Source organism: Sturnira hondurensis, unplaced genomic scaffold (genome assembly GCF_014824575.4).
Source record: "Sturnira hondurensis isolate 20B ecotype Veracruz unplaced genomic scaffold, ASM1482457v3 Scaffold0010428, whole genome shotgun sequence".
Classification (NCBI taxonomy): Eukaryota; Metazoa; Chordata; class Mammalia; order Chiroptera; family Phyllostomidae; genus Sturnira; species Sturnira hondurensis.
In genome coordinates, this window is record NW_028083059.1 from 2,883,406 (window position 1) to 2,901,822 (window position 18,417).

Genomic DNA, 18,417 nt, shown 5'->3' on the forward strand with positions numbered 1-18,417 from the left:
TATAGAAAATCCTGAGGAATCCACTAAAAAACTATTAGAGCTACTAAACTAGTTCAGGAAAATTGTAGGACCCAAGATCAATGTACAAAATTGAATTCTATTTCTACATATTTGTAGTGAATAATCTGAAAATAAAATTAAGAAAATAATTCCATTTACAAATAGCATCAAAAAGAATAAAGTATTTAGGAATATATTTAACAAAAGAAATATAAAACTGATACTTTGAAAGCTAAAAAAATTGTGAAAATAAACTAAAGATATAAACAAATGAAAAAAATGTTTGTAGTTTGGAATACTTACTAATGTTAAGGTGATCTATAAATTCCATACAATTTGATGTATAAATTTCATGCCATTCCTAGTAGAATCCAAACTGACTTCTTTGTAGAAATTGACAAGCTGATTCTAAAATTCAGAATTGCAAGGAGCCAGAATAGCTAAAACCATCTTGAAACAGGAAAACAAAGTTGGAGGACTTACATTTCTCAATGTCAAAAGTTACTATTAAAACCACAAACAAGAGTAATTAATTAAGACAGTGTGGTATTGACATAAGGACAGACATATAGATCAGTGGAGTGGAACCAAGAGTCCAGAAATAAGCCTGTGAGTCTATGATCAGTTGACTTTCAATAAGGGTACCAAGGCCATTCAATGGGGAAAGAATAGTCTTTTCAACAAATCATGTTTGAGCAAGGCCACAAAACAATGGATTTGGACTTTCACATCACACAGAAATATTAACTTAAAATGGATCAAAGGCCTAAATGTAAGTGCTAAGACTGTAAGACACCAAAGAAGTAAATCTTCAGCTCTCAGTTTTAGTATTAGATTCTTGTATATGATACAAACAACAAAAGAAAAAATAGATCAGTTGGACTTCATCCATATTTAAAACTTTTGTGCTTTAAAAAATACTAACAAGAAAATGAAAAGAACCCGTAGAATGAGAGAAGATGTTTGCAAATTATGTATCTGGTAAGGGACTTCTATCTAGAATATATAAAATATATTTATGTATAGAATACACTAAAACTTAGATATATATGTATATATAATGTCTCTACAATATATATTGCACATAAAATATATTTATAATATGATTATATAAAATCTATTAATTCTTAATAGATGAGATACTGCTTCGTACCCATCAGGAGGGCTAGAAGAGAAAAAGACACAACAACAAGTATTGATGAGGATGTGCAGGGATTGGAACCCTCAGTCACTGCTGACTTGTGTAAATTGTGCAGCCATTTTGAAAGAGCCTGGCAGTTCTCCAAATGGTTAAGTAGATGACCCAGCAATTCCCTGCCTGTGTATCTACCCAAGAGGATGAAAATTCATGGCAGGATTATCCATAATAGCCAAAAGGTGCAAACTACTCAAATGTCCATGTGCTGATAAACAGCTGAACTGTGGATCCACAGTGGAATATTATCCAGCAATAAAAATACGAACTACTGATAATGGTACAACATGGACGAACCTCAAAACAACATGCCGAAGGAAAGAAGCTAGCACAGATTTATATATGTTATTGTTTTATTTGGATGAAAAAAAAAACCCCAGAACAGGCAAATCTATAGGGACAGAAAATAGACTCGTGGTGGCTCAGGGCTGGGAGCTACGGCTAAAGTGCAATGGGGCTCCTTTCAAGATAATGAAATGTCCTAACACTGACTGTGGTGGTGGTTGCATATATCTGTCAGTATGCTGAAAACAATTATACTGTATACTTTAAGTAAATTGCATGGTATGTAAATTATACCTCAAAAATCTTGCGTCAAGGAAAAGAGAAAACGTTGGGCTCTTTCTTAGAAGAGGTGATCCACTGTTTTTTGAGCTGCAGTAGGTCCTGGAGATCACCCAGTGCAGACCCCTCACCTTAACGGGTCTTTTCAACTCTCTCTCCCACCCCCCTCTCCATCTGGGTGGGCCACTCACAAAGAACTGGATCTTCCCCGTGACAAAGTGATCCTGATTGCAAGTATGTCCTTCCATTCTCCTTGGCAGCCCCAAGTCAGCCAGGAACATAATGAAGTATCTCTGTCTTCCTTTAGATGGGAAGTTACTTGACTGATGTATCTGAGTATTATAGTTCACACTGAGTACACGATTATTTCCTAGTGAGTTACTGTGATTATCCAAATGAGTATCATAACACCTCAGCTGTAACTCACCACTAACCCTAAAAATACAGACACTGTCACCATTAGTGGTGAATCAGTATCAGGATTCAAACGTGAAAAATCCCACAATCGCTGACACAGGAATGTCAGTTTCCAGCTTCTGCCCTCTGGAGAGAGAGTTTACACACTATTTCTATTAGAGCAAAGTCAATAGAGAAGGCTCATTATGTTTCAAACTCAAGAGACTATCCTAAACTAAAAAGAATTAAAAAATGGTATAAAATAAGAAACTCCTCTTTCTATAAAAGCTGTTTCCTGCCTCCCTGCCCATCTTCAGAATAGAAACATGTAGTTTTGCCTTGAAGGCCCTGGCCCACTTACAACAGTGGATGGGATGGAAAGGGAAGGGGAAAGGACAGGAGTTAGAGAGGAGAGAAGAGAACAGGAACAACAGGCCACCCTCTCTCCTTCCTCTCCCATCTTCCTTGAAATGTGTGTGTCTAGCAGCAGGTGACCAGGGTGATAGGCCACTCAACTGATGTTTATAGAGAAGATACTGAATGAGGTATAAAGTAAAAAAAAAAGTGAAAGAAAAAGGTGAAATTAGGACACATCATGTACCCAGCATTGTGCAAAAGCATAGTCCACTAACTCAAGGTCTTTACAGCCTAGCTGCATGGTCAACACACTTACCTCCCACACACATCTGCTTTCATATCGACTAGAGGAAGAAGAAACTACTGAATTCTGCCTTGAAGGAGAATAGGGACAGCATTTTTACAAACCTACAGCTAAGATCTGAAGAAGTTAGTTGAAGATCTAAATGAGAATAGATACTGGGTAGACAGTAAGCTTAGCTAGAAGATCAAGCAAAGAAGATCTTGGACTTTCCAGGCTTTGTAGAACTTTGCTCCATGTAAAGCTGTGTTCACGTAAAGCTGCTTAGTTGATTTCTATGTTCACCAAGTGAATGACCTCAGCCATATCTTCATCATCTTGAAGATGATGAACTTCATCTTGATTAAGTAAAGCATCTCAGATGGGAAGAGGAGAAGAGAAAGAAAGGACAGAAGGTAGGTAGGAAGACAGAGGGAGGGAGGGAGTAGGGAAGAGAAGATGGAGAGATAGATGGTTGGAAGGAAGGGAGGGAGGGAGCGAGGAAGGAAATGAAAGAGAAAGGAAAGGAAAAAGCAAGGAGCTCTGATAAACTAGTACAACTTTTTCCTTCCCCTGCCAAGATTTTTGGCCATGTTCCAAGTCCTATTATTCTCAGTTCTACCTCTGAATCATGAAATTTTTAAGGGACTTTCAAGATACCCTAACACTGCCTCTTATATTACAGAAGAGGAAATTGAGGCCTAGAGAGGAGACACCTTCCTATAAGCACAAGAATGATTTCAATGCCTGAGCCATAACTGAATTCTGGTTTCCTAATCCTAGACCATTCTCTCTCCACCACACCAAAACCTGGTCTAATCCCCTCAAGGACTTGGGAGTGACAACTTCACCTTCAAATACCCACATCAATGGGAGAACGGGTGGCACAGAGACAAGGTTAACATGGGATCTTCCAACAGAACTTAGAAATATGAAACAACAGACTGATAAAGTAATTCTCATGATTAAGATCAAGCTTGAGTCATTGGGCCCTCTGCTTAGATCTTTAGCTATAAGGTGCTAGGGACTCTTGTGGGGTGGGGGGGCAGTCTCTGAAAACACCTGAGAACCAAGAGCACTCACACCAGAGAAAGTCCTGTTTTACGGAGACTAGGCATAAAATGCTTTCCGAGGGTTTAGGGGCTTGGTCAGACTGCTCTCCAGCCAGGACACAGGTTCCCTCAGAGCACAGCCTCCACACGTCCCATGAGGAGAACATTTCCACCAGAGTGTGTGTAGTGGGGAGCCGGGAACCAGGGTTGTGCAGAGGTCAGGACCTGTGGCGCTGACGCCCTGTGCCACTGCGAGACTCTGGCTAGGGCTCAACCTTCCCATCTAGAAAATTGGACAGGTACTTTCCTACTCCTGAGCTTATGATTGGTAGGGCACTCGCTAAAATGTTCACATAGGTGTGGCACAATGCCATCCCTCGGGAGGCCTGGCAGGGAGGGCAAATGAGTGGAGCAGCAGGAGGCGAGGCAGTTAGGAGTGGTGGCAGTCGAGAATGTGAGGGCCGTGACGAAGGGGCAATCCTTGCTGTAGCCCATTGTTGCCAAGTGGGAATTTGGGCCAATGTAACTAACTAGAGTTTCAAAACTTTAAGACAATTGTTAAATACTGGCAGCCCAAAGCACTATGCCTGCCAATCAAAACATATATTAGCTGAATCTGGCCCGAACAGTTTCGGTTTGCAGCCCTGCTCTACCACTGCTCTACCACCCCCCACTCCATTTTATTCTGCACACAAAGCTCGGACGGAGCTGGGATGGAAGCCCAGGCAAAGCCATGTTGGAAAGAACAAAAGCTTTGGAGTCAACCTGGGTCCAAAGCTTGACTTGGTAATTTACAAGCATGTCACCTCAAACATGGTATGGAATTTTCCCAACTTTTCTGTAAAAGATGGCTGATAATAGAATTTCTCTCATTGGCTTGTTTGAATAAAATGAGATGACACACATAATGAACCTGAGTCAGACATCGACAAATAATAGTGACATACAACAGGCTCACGTAGAATCCCAGCAGTAGAAGGGCCTGATCCCCCCCCAGTGAGCACCTGTCCTGTGCTGAGTGCCTATGCACACAAGGAGCCCGCCGTCTCCCAAGATGGTTCATTCCACGTTGGGGCAGCTTTCCGTTAGAAAGCATTTCTTATGTCAAGCTGAAATCTGCCTGTCTTCACTTCTTTCGTTCTTAGATAGTTCTGCCATTCAGGATTATAAAGATGAGGCTTAACCTCTTTCTCACCCAAGAAAACTTTGAAGGAGACCATCCCAGTCATGTTTCCTATTTTCCCTCTCAATTCTTACCCTTTTTAAAAATAATGTATTTTATTGATTATGCCATTACAGTTGTCCCCTTTCCCCCTTCATTCTCCTTTAATTCTCACCCTTTTTAGATTAAACATTTCATTTTCTTCGATTTCCTTGCCAAGGAAAATAATAAGTCATCAAATTATTTTATGATCATGAGCCCAGGAGGCAGGTACCCATTTTGCAGGTGACAAAAATGCAGCTGAGAGGGTTCATGTGCTTGGAGTTACTGGGTCCAGTATCCCTCTTGAAGTGTGAACTGAGACCGGCACCCCTCAGTAGAACACTACATATTTATTAATGCAGTCCACGCCTGTATTAACTTTCTTGGTGAGTATGCAATCCACTAAAAGCCTGAGATTGCTCTCACGAGGGCTGTCTAGGCCACACCCCCCGTTATAGTAAGAGTGAACACTGACACGGCACACACTGCCGGCCACACACTGAAACACAGGGTTTTATATATAAGAGGAGACCAAAAGGATATTATTACTTCAAAGACTTGTGAGAATGAAAGTATTCACATATGCAAAGTGCTTAGAACAGCACCCAGCACAGAGCAAGACCTGAGTGTTAATCACTGTTCTTAGAAAGGAATTTGTACCAATGCCTCGCATGTGTCAGAACAGGGATTTGAACACGATTTCAACCCCAGATCACACTGTTTTGACTACAGCTTATTAATTGGTATGTAATACAGGAAGGAAGGGAGGAGTGTTTTCGCCTTACTAGTCACTGGTTTTTGAATAGCACAATGTGTGTGCCAAGGGGACTGCCAGGGTAACCCAGCAAAAATGCCTCAGATGACAAAACAGCAAAACTTTAAATAGTGAAGGACAACTTATGAGCATCTGAACTGTAAGGACCTTAAAGACCCAAACAAATCACCTGTTCTTCTCCCCACAGGCAAAGCACTTACTTATCATTATTAGAAAGTTACAAACTGTCGGGAACGGAAAAGCTTTTCAGCTGAAGGGGGATTTTTCTTGAAAAAGTCCCTTGCTCATTTTTTAAAAAGACTACTTGAAGATTTAAAAAACTCCTATAACCATAAAGTTTTGACGCACTATTTTCCACACTTCTTGCTTGTAGGGGGAAAATGAGAGGATATTGTCAATTTTATTGCCGGTAGACTTCACTGCCATCTTGATATTTTGTAATTCTACCACAATCATTAACTTTTCAAAGTTATGTCCAAGTGGCTCATTCAAGCCTACATTCTTTATGACTGTTTTTGAGTGTTTATGTAGTTGTACTCAATGTCTGGTTATATACAATTGTGTTTTCACTAGTGAAACTTAGCAATGTGGCCCCAGAGAACCGGCATGCCAGCATTCTCTGGTACGGCGCCGAGGAAGTGTCAGAAAATGTTCTCTCATGAGGAAACGGCCTGGACATTTGGCAGGTACCTTCGAGCACTAAGGATGAAATTCCTAGGAACAGGCCAGGTGAACACAAGATCAGGGACAGGGGCGGAAGAAAGAAGATGCAACTGTCCCTGCTGCCAATGGAGCCACCAACTTGAGTGGCTTCTATCTCAATCACCTGTGAGTGTTTTCTATCGTCAAATTCCCTTGGTATCTAATGACAAAAATGTTTCTAGAAAGGAAATGTGGAATGGCAGGGCTTAAAGATATCAAGAATGTCTTCCATCAAGCTTTCATGGATCTGGAAAAGAGAATGGATAGGAGTTAAGTTACTCTTGTCTAAACTCTAGCCATGTGGTCCTAATCAGCTGTCCCCCAGTGATGGATCGAATGGATAACCTCCTCCATGCTTCAGCTCTAGAGGGAACCCAGAGATAGGATGCAGAGTGGTCTGTGATTCCAATCAACAATGCTGCAGTGTGTGTTGTAAACCCTAGAAATATTTGTTTCCCCTTTTATACAACTTCACCAAAATGAAAAAAGCATTCCAGCAAAACCTGACCTTGTACTAGATTTCTGATGAAGCTGTATGCAGAGACAGGCCAGAAAATTCTTAGGGATTCTTTACAGAAGATCATCTGAAGTAAAATTCTGCAAATACAAGCCAGCCTTGGACTGCTGCTGTTTTAGGAAACCCGCCTGGGTTTCAGATGTGTCTCAGTCCAGAAGCTGAGCCCAAATTTTCCAGCTTTGCACATCCCAATGTGTTCATCTGTCTGCTGAACAAATACATCAGGCAATGGTGTGAGAAGAAAAACATGATTATCACCCAGGCTGTCTGCGTTCGCTGTTTCCAGGTGGTGCAAGGTGACTGGTCAGTTTTCTCCTCCACAACTGTGGGCTCAGGTGGCTACTAGAGTAGGAATCTTAGACAATCCCTGAGACCAAAACTTTGGAAACCAATTCTTATTGAAAGATTCATGCCAGATTAAACACAAGCTTCAGAAATAGGTGGAAAGTACCAGGCATTAGAGACAGAGGTGATGTGAGTAAGAAAGTTTGGGGAAGCTCTGTGGACGGGCAGAAGGGTAAATGAGCACATGTTGAAAACTGACCTTTAAATCTGGAGAACAGGGGTCGGGGTAGGACAAGGTAAAGGGGGATAAAGTGATGAAGGAAGGCTTGATTTGGGATGGTGAACACACAATACAATGTACAGGCGATGTAATATAGAACTGGGCACTTGAAACCTACATAATTTTATTAACCAACATCACTCCAATAAATTCAATTAAAAATATGAGAGTAAGTTTAAAAATAAAAAAATAAATTAAATAACCAAGCAATAGCAGCTCATGTCATAAATTTGCTAAGAAATCCAGGACAAAAGAATTCGGCCAATTCTGATGAGCAGAACCAATACTTTCTTTTTAAAATTTCTCTCACAATAGTATGATTGCCACGCCACTGAAGTATTTTCAGAGGTTTTGCTGATCCCAGTCTGACCCGCCCAATGACAGAGTGTGTGAGAGTTGGAAGCAGCAAAACCTTGATTTTCATGTTGGAGGGCTGGCTTCCTTTGTGCATCCCCACCTCACGAATATCGTCATTACCCCAGGGGAAACAGTGGTGGTTGAGAGGCTCTGGGAAAAAAGCCGCATGTTGCTACTCGTCACCCACGTCGCTGTTTGTTCTTTCGGTGGGACTTGCCACACCAGTGTGGCACATCGGTCAACAAACACCAGCTGCCAGCCAGTCCTCAGCTAAGCAATGTTGACCAAGCGTGTCCTGTGGGCTCCCCAGCGCATCAACCTGGGTGGGAATCTGGGGGAAGGCAGTGTTGGAACACAACATCTGGGCACACAGCACCCCAAAGCGGGGGCCTTGTTCATGAATCCTGGAGTCCTCCCCACTCCCTGGAAAGACCCACTTTTGAACAATAGCTCTTCTCTATAAAAGTTAAACTTGTGCATTTAAAAATCTGTTGTAAGTCACGGTCCTAGAAATTGACCAGGGGACTCCAAAATGATAAGACTCTGTATCTTTGCTCTTATCTTCTGACCCACAGAATAAAGAACAGGGACTCGCCACACAGCTGACAGACTCCACTGCTGACACCCCTCATGGGCCAGACCCAGCAGTGGGAAAGCCCAGGTCAGGAACGGAGCAGGTATTTGCACAGAAACACCCAGCAGTTGTGCAGCCACAGCGCCTGGCGCAGAGGGGGATCTTCCACTGCCATGCTCTCTCTGTGGCCTCCGTCCCAGCAGCGGTGTGCGAAAAACACCATGCTACTTACCACTGGTGCTGTTTGTCCAAATAAAAAGTACCCTGTCTAAGCCTGTCAAAACTTCAATGTTTACTTGTTTAAACTTTAAAGAGCAGAAAACTTTTAAACTTATTTATTATACCAAGTTCTACCATAAGAAATACATTTTACATCAAACTCATTAAACACACACACACACTCATAAGTATTTTACATGTATATGGGTATAATATATATGTAAAAGTATGTGTATAAAATGGGAACATTTTTATATTAAAAAAGAATTTTCACTAAACAATACTTACCTTTACCTTTTGCAATATACTTCAACTTTTTCCAGCCTATTCTGTCTTTTTTTTTAATGCTGATCACAGCCTACTAACTGGCTTTTGCAGCCCATTTAATGGGTTAGGAGGCAGAGTTTATAAAGCCCTGGCAATTGCCCTGGCTGGTGTGCTTCAGCTGCCTGGAGTGTCATCCTGTAGTCTGAAAGGTGGTGGGTTCAGTTCCCGGTAAGGGCTGGGAGTGCCTAAGACAAGGCAACCAATCAATATTTGTCTCTCACACTGATATATTTCTCTCTCTCTCAAACCAATGAAAAAATTTCCTTAGGTGAGGATAAAGAAAGCCCTGTTCAACTTAGTAAATAGTGTGGTGCCTCTTGCCCATGTTGTGTGAGCTACACTGCATCAGTGAAACCGTGTGCATGCAGACAGTGCCAAACAAGCTCTGTCCCCATGAGGGGACAACATAAAACTCTTTGGGATCAGGATTTGTTTCTCTAAGGTCTATCATTGAAAAAAAAAACACTCTGAAATTTGAAATTTTAAAAAACTTAATAACTATATAATCTATATTCTTAAAGATTAAAATAACAGCTAGTTCATACTTTGAAGTCAACAGCCAAAACTCCACTGTTCTAGAAATAGCCCTAACCCAGGCACCTGCCCTGGAGCTTCTTCTAGCTTGTCATTTTCTTAGCTCTCTCTATCATGTGCAGGTTGCTGAGGCTGTTTTCTCATAAATAAAACATAAGAAATCATACCAACTTAGCTTATCTCAGAGATAATTTTAGGAAAGCTCTTGGAAAAATCTGAAGTGCTGTACAAACAAGTACATTGAAATCTTTTGAGAATATCTGTGCTGTTATTATTTTCACTAATTCAAGGTCCCATGGCCAGGTAGGACATTTTCCTACTAAGTGTCTTTATGTGAAAGCATAATGATTATCCTCTCCCAGAATATCTGGGTAGTTAGAACTTCTACCATTTTTCAATTACACACCCAGTGTGTCTGATCATTTTCTACCCAAAATTAAGCTGTTATGCAAATCTCATCAGTTTTATGCATGTGGGAGAACCAGTGGAGGAAAATCTGTTATGATAATGCTCCAACCTATTTGCTTAAATAGATGCAGAGAGAAAAACAATCAAGTGAAGAGAAGCAGAAGAAAAGAGATGAGTTTCATTAACAGGGAAGAAGCAGAATATATCCACTCATCTGCAGCACTTACACCCCATTTTTCCCTTTTCAATTATAATTTTCAAGAGAAGACATTACATTCAAATTGTCCCGAAAGACTTGGGCTTGGAGAGGTAGGGGCTGACTTCATGGCATAGGGAACTCAACACGCCGCCACATTCGAGGTCCTTCTAACTGAATTGGAGACACTGACAAAGTATTTAAAACTTCAGAGATGCCATTAAAAACTTTTTGGGTCAGTTTTCATAGTTTACAATCACAGCTCATATGGTACAATAATGATGTCGACAAAATCTTCTAACTTCTAGAAAAAATGGACCCAATTTCTCGGGTATACCACAGGGGCAGAAAAGAAATGCAAAAATGGTCGTTTTTCTCAACAAAGGGGATGAATACCACCTGAAGAGTCCTAACATTACAATTTATCTAGCCATATTTTAGTTTTGTAATTAGCAAAGCATTAAGGAGTACTTTACAACCTTTTTTTCTTTATGACTAAGAATTTTGTAGCTATAGTTCCTCAGGGATTCTATTCATTTTTCAGCTACTCTCGTGCAAGAGCCATTTGGGGAGACGATGCCGAGGGAGTACCAGCAGAGGAGGATGGTTGTTTCTGCATTATGTAATTTGGTGAAACAAAGGTCTGCTTTGCTAGGGGACCTACAGCAAGTTGCCCAGTTGCCCCCCACCCACCCCAAGAATTCCCGGGCGTCATTTTGACTCCTCCCTCTTCTCCCCCACCCTATCCTGCCTGATCACCAAGGTGAATGGAATCCCAATCCATCAACTCTCCTTCATCACAGCTGCTGTGGTGACCTTGGCCAACCTGCTCCTCTGCCTCTCTGGCAGGAGGCCCTACCTAGTCTGCCTGCCTCAGTCTTTGCCCCTCCGATCTCCTCCCACCATTGAGACTCGGAAGGGAAGAACCCGACCCCTCGCTCTGCAGCTTACACTTTCCCATCATTCCCCACGTAGCCTGGATGTGAAGTGGACCTCAGGTTCTTCACGTGTAAGATGAAGAGAGACAATTTCATGGATTACTGTGAGATTTAACTAGCACAATGTAAATAAAACCAATTTTTTAAATGAAAGGAAACTAAAAATGTAAGAAGTTATTAAAGGAAGTTTTATCAGACAATTCAGGAACTAAATAAAGTAGTCAAATATAATTACTTGAAAAACTAAATGAAGTTAATGAATTATGTCAGAAGTTTCGCAGGTTCACAAGAGCTGTAGTGATAAGTAGTGATACTGACTTTTCTGTACACCGCAGAGCAGAGGTTTGTCCAAACCAGTGCTCAGATGGGAACGGTGCCTGTTCCACAGCGGGGGTCACTCATGTCGAAGCAGTGGTGTATTTATCACCCACACACTGAATTTGGCTTTTTGTAGACAAAGCTATGCAGCCCTGATTTCTTTTTTCTTGGAGCCCTATCAGGCCACAAACCTGTGCCTTTTTAAAAGATGTACCTAATAGTGTTTTTCTTTAGAGAGAAGCAAAATGAAATGCCAACACATCTGCAGGTGCTTATCAGGGACAGAAATCATCCAAACAGAATAATGTGTTCTAAGCAAGGACTTAACAACAATAAATAAGTGATAATGAGTTCCTAACAGCTGTGTACTAGGAATTGGTTGGACTTTTATTAATCCCAGAGACAACCCTGAGTGATCAGAGATGAGTTAAATGCTCCTAAATGAAATGAAACCTGTGATGTATTAAGAATCCAATAGAAAGAGAAGTCTAAGACCAAATTTTCTCAGAAAGAGAATCAATAAAATAATGAAAATATGAAATGCATACAATGTTAGGATATTTGGAAAAGTTACCATTGCTTAACGAATTGTTTCACAGCTACACTATACTTCAGTAAAGTGCAATTCTGAGACCAGAAAAAAGATAGTATGATTGATGGTAGGATTCACATTAGTGCAGCGACGGGCACATAGCATGTGTTGCCTAAATGTTGGCTAATTAAAAACTAATTGACAAAGAAGATTTGGGTGCTCTTCTATGGCTACTATTATTAATTCAAAATCTTTTAGTGTTAGTGCTATTGAAGGTAATCAGTGTCATAATTTTTTCTAATGAACTTACAATAGTCAGAGCAGTTATGTATGTTCCACAGTGATGTCCTATGATACACAATTAACACATTTCACAATTTTTCCTTCTCCATGAACATGGCCTTTGAAATAAACCATTTCTGAATGTCTAACCAGATTGTGCAGGAGTTTTGAGATACTGGGACTTGTAATTTCATGCTAATGTTTGTGGACTATTACAGGCAAGCAGACATAATAAATATGTGATAAAATGGCCACCACTCTCCCTCCTAATCACATAACAGACATTAATAATTTGTTACGGCACTTTCTACTTAGGCTGGAATTTCTCCTCCTTGTCAATTTCAACAGGGTATTATACACAGTCCTTTTAATCCCTTCCTATATTTGTTTAACAACTATTACTGAATTCTTACTATGTGCCAGGCACTGTACCAGGGAGACACACTGCAGATGAAAGTAATTTAAACAGACATGGATCTTGCCCCCATGGGGCTCAGGTTAACAATTGATTTGACACCCAAAGTAATGGCTGCTTGCAAGATCTGCTTTGTTGTGTAGCTGAAATGGAAATAATCCTAAGTAACTAAGTGTCTCCTCTATTCTCAAAGGGGAAGAAGATGGGGGCTGCACTCCCTACCTACGGGCTCCAGAAACCCACCAGTCTGCTGAACACTATACGAATTAAAGATGCAAAGAGCTGAATGTTATTTTTCAGAGCAAGAGAGAGAAAAAGAGATGGTCTTCTTTTACTCATTTAAGTACTTGACTTGCAAGTCAGATTCTGATTAACCCATAGAAGATCATTTTATGGGAATTTTCACATGAATGAATTTCACACCACTCCCCTAGAAAGACAGAGATGAAGTGTTTTCTCCTCCAGAAGTGGCAGAAAGGGCATAACGAGTGTGCAGAACTATAGAAAGAGAACAGATGTCTGTGTATATACCTTGTCCTACCGCTTTGTTTGCTTTCTCCTGGAGCTGCAAACGCAAATCTCTGAAAGTCTTACCTTTATTTCGAACCTTCCCTGCCCTGCCTGGCTTCCTGCCTTCCTGCCTGCCACCTGCCCCGGCCTCCTGTAGAAGGAGGCTCACTTCCCTCAGCAAAGATCCCTGGCTTACTTCCTTCTGTTTTTAAGTGGGATGATTGCATCCCTACCATGGCAAACTGCTAGGAAGTTAGTGTCTCCTCCAGTTACCAACCCACCTAGAAAAGTGCAAAATATGAAAACAGGACTTTGGATGAGCGGGGACAGAAAAGTGGCTTGGTCTAAATCAGGCTGATAAGAGCTGAAAACATATTACTGCCAATATACAACGGTTCTACGGTCTACTAAGGCTAATCCTGAATCTGCTGTTTACATAATATGCTCTGTTAAAACATTATCTAGTTGCCTTATTTCAAAAAGTCAAAAAGATTTCCACCAAAACATAATTCTATGGTACTGTCTCCAATGCAAGGATCCAGTTCTTTAACTGACCTGGATGTATAAATGATATGCATTTAGGCTACTGAGATGTATGGTTGATTGCTTTGTTTTTTAATTTGCTTTTGTGCTTAAATTGCCTACTAATTTTGCTTTATGTTCTCCAGAACCTCTTTAAAAACATCCCTTCCAAGGAAGAACAAAATAACAAGCCTTCTTCCTTATTCTTCCTCAGGGATCCATTTCTATCATCAATTTGTATTTAAGAAGTTTGCACTTCTCCCCTCTGAATATTAATACATTTTTCATTCTCTAAAGAAAAATAGTACCATAAAAATTATAACTGAAAAATGATACATTTTACCTTTTGCTCTTTTTCCTATTCAATAGCACAAGCCAGTTTTTATATCATTATAATACTTACTTAAGGAAAATGAAATCATACACCATTACAGACAGGAACTAATTTTGTAGCATTTGAGAGATAATTAGCAACATTACATTTATGAATTCAGTAGAAAGAACAATATTTTTACAACTCTAATGTATAAAAGAATGCAGTTGTATTAAAGGACAAAAAATTCTTGTATTCCATTCTGAGCTTCTCAGTAGTTAAGAGAGAGAACTAAATTCTTGCCATTCATTTATTCTGTGTGCTAGACACAATTCTATTTTGTGAACAAAACAGACGAGAATCTCTTCTTTTAGGGAGCACACAATTGACCGACTGGCCCACGAAAATTCTAGTTGAAATGGACACTCATTAGATGCATTAAAAATGTATTCTAAAAAATTTCTACAACTAGGCTAGAACCTCTTCCCCGGCCCCTTTCTTTCCCATTCTCTGAGATAGCCCCCTTTCCAAGGGGTCAGGGTAGGTTTATGACCCTCTGAGAAGCTATAAAAAAACCAGAATGTACAAAACGGAAGACTTACCATTAATAAATATATAGATTTTAGATTCTGTTTGCTTGTTCTTTGAAGCAGGACTAGATAGGTATTTGCAGCTATAGAAGCCAGTGTGGGTTGCCTGGGCCATGGTCAAGGTCAAAGTGCTGCAGAACAGTTTGTTGTTCCTTCCACAGGTAGATTTCGTTATGTTCAGCCTTTTTCTATCCTTACTCACTGTTTCAGGCAAAGACCATGAGTGGTCTGCTTTCCCTCTGCAATCACCGAAAAGAAAAGAAAACACCGTTAGGGCTGGGGCCAGCTCCCAGGCACTCAACCCATTGGGAAGCACTATTCTGAGGTTCTGCCGTAAGTGCAGTCATCTTCTTCACAGAAGAGTGATGCTAAATTTAGAACAGCTGTTAAACAACTCAGACTAGTGCAAAAATGTTCGGGGCTTTGCTTCTCTCGTTTCCCCTTGACTGAGTCTCTTCAGAAGGCGAATTACCTCCGTGTGAAGCAGGACACTTGTGTTTTGCACTTTGTGAATTGCTAGAGACCACTGAAGTCCCTACCTTTCTACTCTGAGAGGTGGCCTTTACTCTCGACTCTGCCTTCGGAAGGGCAGCCAGGTAATCCCAAAGCCGACAGTCACTTACCTGCATTTGATATATAGTGTCTTGCCTGCTTGCAGGACGTGCTGGGTGCCTTTTAAACTCAGTTCAGGACCTTTGAATTTTGAACCCGAACTAGATCCTGGAAAATAAAATTTTAAATGTATTATTTACAAATTGCCCTGTCATGTTTTTTTTTAAGTGATATCTTTCCAAAAAGGTAACTTTTTACCTTTAACTTATTTTCACAGGCAGACAGCTACAGCTTAAACAAGTTTCTCTCCATTCACTACTTTTTTCAGGTACCAAGTCTTACTCATGAATATTATGTGTCCTTTTATGTCAAATGATCTAAACAGTGTCCAAAAGACCATTAATTTAGAACATTAGTACACTGATATGTGGTTCAAAATGCAACTACATTCAGACTCCATGATGTGGACGAAAAGGGGGCTGCACACGAACCCTGACAAGCTTCGGGGAGGCCTGCGTGACAGCCTCACAGACCCAGAGCCTGAAAGGGATCACGTAGGATGGTCTGGACGTCAAAATTCCTAGCGAAAAGTGGGTCATGGCAGGTAGTCACGTCCTTGGCTGGTATCTTCCTTGATAAACATCAATCTTAACCTTAAGTGAGCCAGTCTATTGTCATTTCGCAATTAACAGCATACCTTTGAAATGTCAGAATAGTTTCCTTTTCCAGACCCCTCAGGGCACAACCTCTGCGCTAGAACAGAGACCACAGAACACCCCGCCCATGGTTATCTTATTCCCCACATACCATCTCCATGTGCTGTAAATGTTAATGATTAACCTTCTTGTACCCAACTATATGAAAGAGGTACGTGTCTCTGTCTTCCTTTTTATCCAGTCCCAGAGATTTCCCCGCTTTGCTTTCTCCCACCCCTTAATCTACCACCAATGGATTTCATGGAATCCCTCTTACATCTCTTCCTTTGATTCTAATGTATAAAATATGCTGCCAAACTGCCATTCTCTGGAGCATTTTCTCAATCCATTGAGGCTTTGCTTCCTGGAAGTTGTCAGTTTGGCTCAAATAAACTCATAGAAATTCTCTGTAGGTTTAGATGTTTCTTACGTCAACAGTAGTAACTTATTAAAAACTCTCAGGATAAAATATCAATGTCATCCAAAATATAATTCTAATACCAGCATAGGTCAACTGTATAAATGGCCTGTGTGATCTGTCTTTCTGGATACAAAGCATACAAAATTTCCTGGGTTCTAGACATAGCTCAGTCACTAATTAAGCCATAATATTTTAGGCAAGTCGTTTTCTTTCTGAACTAGTTTCCTCATATGGAAAACTAATTCGAGAACCAAAATCCGATTTAGAAGCCACTTGGTTTGTCTTACATAATCTCCAAGTTCCTCCTGCTGTGGTACAGAAAAATGGGAACTGTTCATGTACCTACGTGACATTTGACAGGCATATTTCATGATTGTCGTAAGACATTAAACTAGGCTCTGCAAAAGTGCCTTAAAATCTGTACATCTCTACACTACACAATAAGAACACCCATCCTATTGGCTGGCCGTGTGAGCCTGGACAAGTCGATCCTCTCTCCACTACTCAGTTCTCTCATCTGGAAAACGAGGCACTGGACTGCATAACCTTGGGTCTCTGACTTCCTGTTACTGGGCCCAGTTTCGAGGCTCTTTGAGCCATTGGTACTGTCAAGGTTGATTCTCTCCTGAAGCTCTCACTGGCCAGTCAGGATGGATCTCAGTAAAGACCTCTCCGCCTCCTTCTTCTCGGCTCCCCCACTGACCCTTCCTTTCACATTCCTCCTCCTCTTCCTGCTGAGGCAGCTGCAAGGCCCAGTAAAAACCCCTGAGATTAGCAGGGATAATGGTTGGGGGAGGGAGGGAAGATATTCTGGGAGGGAGGAAAGTTCAGGATTTAGAGCCAATCTTAGGGAATATTTTTTACTTAAAAATTGGTTTATGCCATGGATTTCAAAGTGGGAAGTTCAGCGGGACAACCCTCCAGGTTTTAATGTTAGATCACAGAGCCGAGAGACGAGACACACATGTCTCATTCCACAGTTAAGTCTAGCAGTGCTCTCTAGTGTTTCTCTTGGGTCCTAATATATAAAAAAAAAAAATTAAAAAACCAGAGTCAGTTAAAGATCTGAATTTGAAGCTTAGTTTCTCTGTTTACTCACTGTATGGCTTTTGGCATTATTATTTGTAAAACTGGGAAACACAGGGTCTCTCTCGCAGGTATTGTGTGTGGATTCAGTGCTGCGTCATCTAGGTGGTGGCCATGCTGCCTGGCATGTGGCAGACACCCACTGTCACTGACCTACAGAGGAATTGCTCCCCTCCCCTGGCAGGGAATACTTTGCTGGGTATGTAATTGCAAAGACATGAAATGAAGGTTGTCTGCCCTTCTAGTGTTGCTGGTGATATATATTAATATTGTAAAAGTACCTTTTATATATAATAGGTCCTGGTATCAAAATACTACTAGAAAGACATGGTTCAATATTAACTAATTTAAATTAAAATCACCGTTTCACATGAATGCAACTGGTACATCGAGAAACAAGTCATAGAACAAGTCAACCCATTCGAGCAACTAGGAAAGCCTTTTGTATGTCACTCATATTTATTGGTTCCCTGAGGCAACATTGAGCTCAAACCCAGTGATCCATGGAAACACTAGGTTTCTATAAAGCCACAGGCTAAAACTGATAACACTACCCTGAGAAATGTGTAGGCCAAATGCTTCCTGCCCCTCTTTATAGCATGGAACTTTGGGGATTTAGTTGAACAATTGTTTGTGTTTGGAAAAGATTCAGCACAGCTTCCTGAGGGAAATTCTGGCATTGCTTGCAGGTGATCTGTGTGTTTTTTGTGGGGACCAGGAGCTTTCTCATCTAGGAGGGGCTGTGGGGAAGAGGCCTCGCTTTCCAAGGTATGGGTCATTCCCACTGTGTCGGGGCCTAAAGATGGTGAATGCAATCCATCAAGAAAATCGCACCAGGAGGGCTTGGCTGAGGCAGCCCCAAACAGGATGCTGCAGCCGAGCCAGGTAGCCCCCACCCTTGTGGGCATCCCTTGATCACGAGTACTAACTACCAATCAAGATGCTGATCACGCGCCCACCTACCAATCGTCGCCAGGAGCATGCAGTGAGCATGCACAGGGCAACCTATCAGAACTACCTC

The 18,417-nt window shown here is 41.1% G+C and overlaps 1 protein-coding gene across 1 annotated transcript in view; it reads right to left on the reverse strand.

Annotated features, from left to right (window-relative positions):
- Positions 1 to 18,417, reverse strand: part of FLT1 (fms related receptor tyrosine kinase 1) — a 194,216-nt gene that overhangs the window by 150,235 nt on the left and 25,564 nt on the right. Inside the window, exons 2-3 of the mRNA XM_037058896.1 lie at positions 15,266 to 15,362; positions 14,655 to 14,881 (exon numbers count right to left, since the gene is read on the reverse strand). Coding sequence (XP_036914791.1) covers positions 14,655 to 14,881; positions 15,266 to 15,362 — 324 coding nt within the window. The remainder of the gene's footprint in view (positions 1 to 14,654; positions 14,882 to 15,265; positions 15,363 to 18,417) is intronic.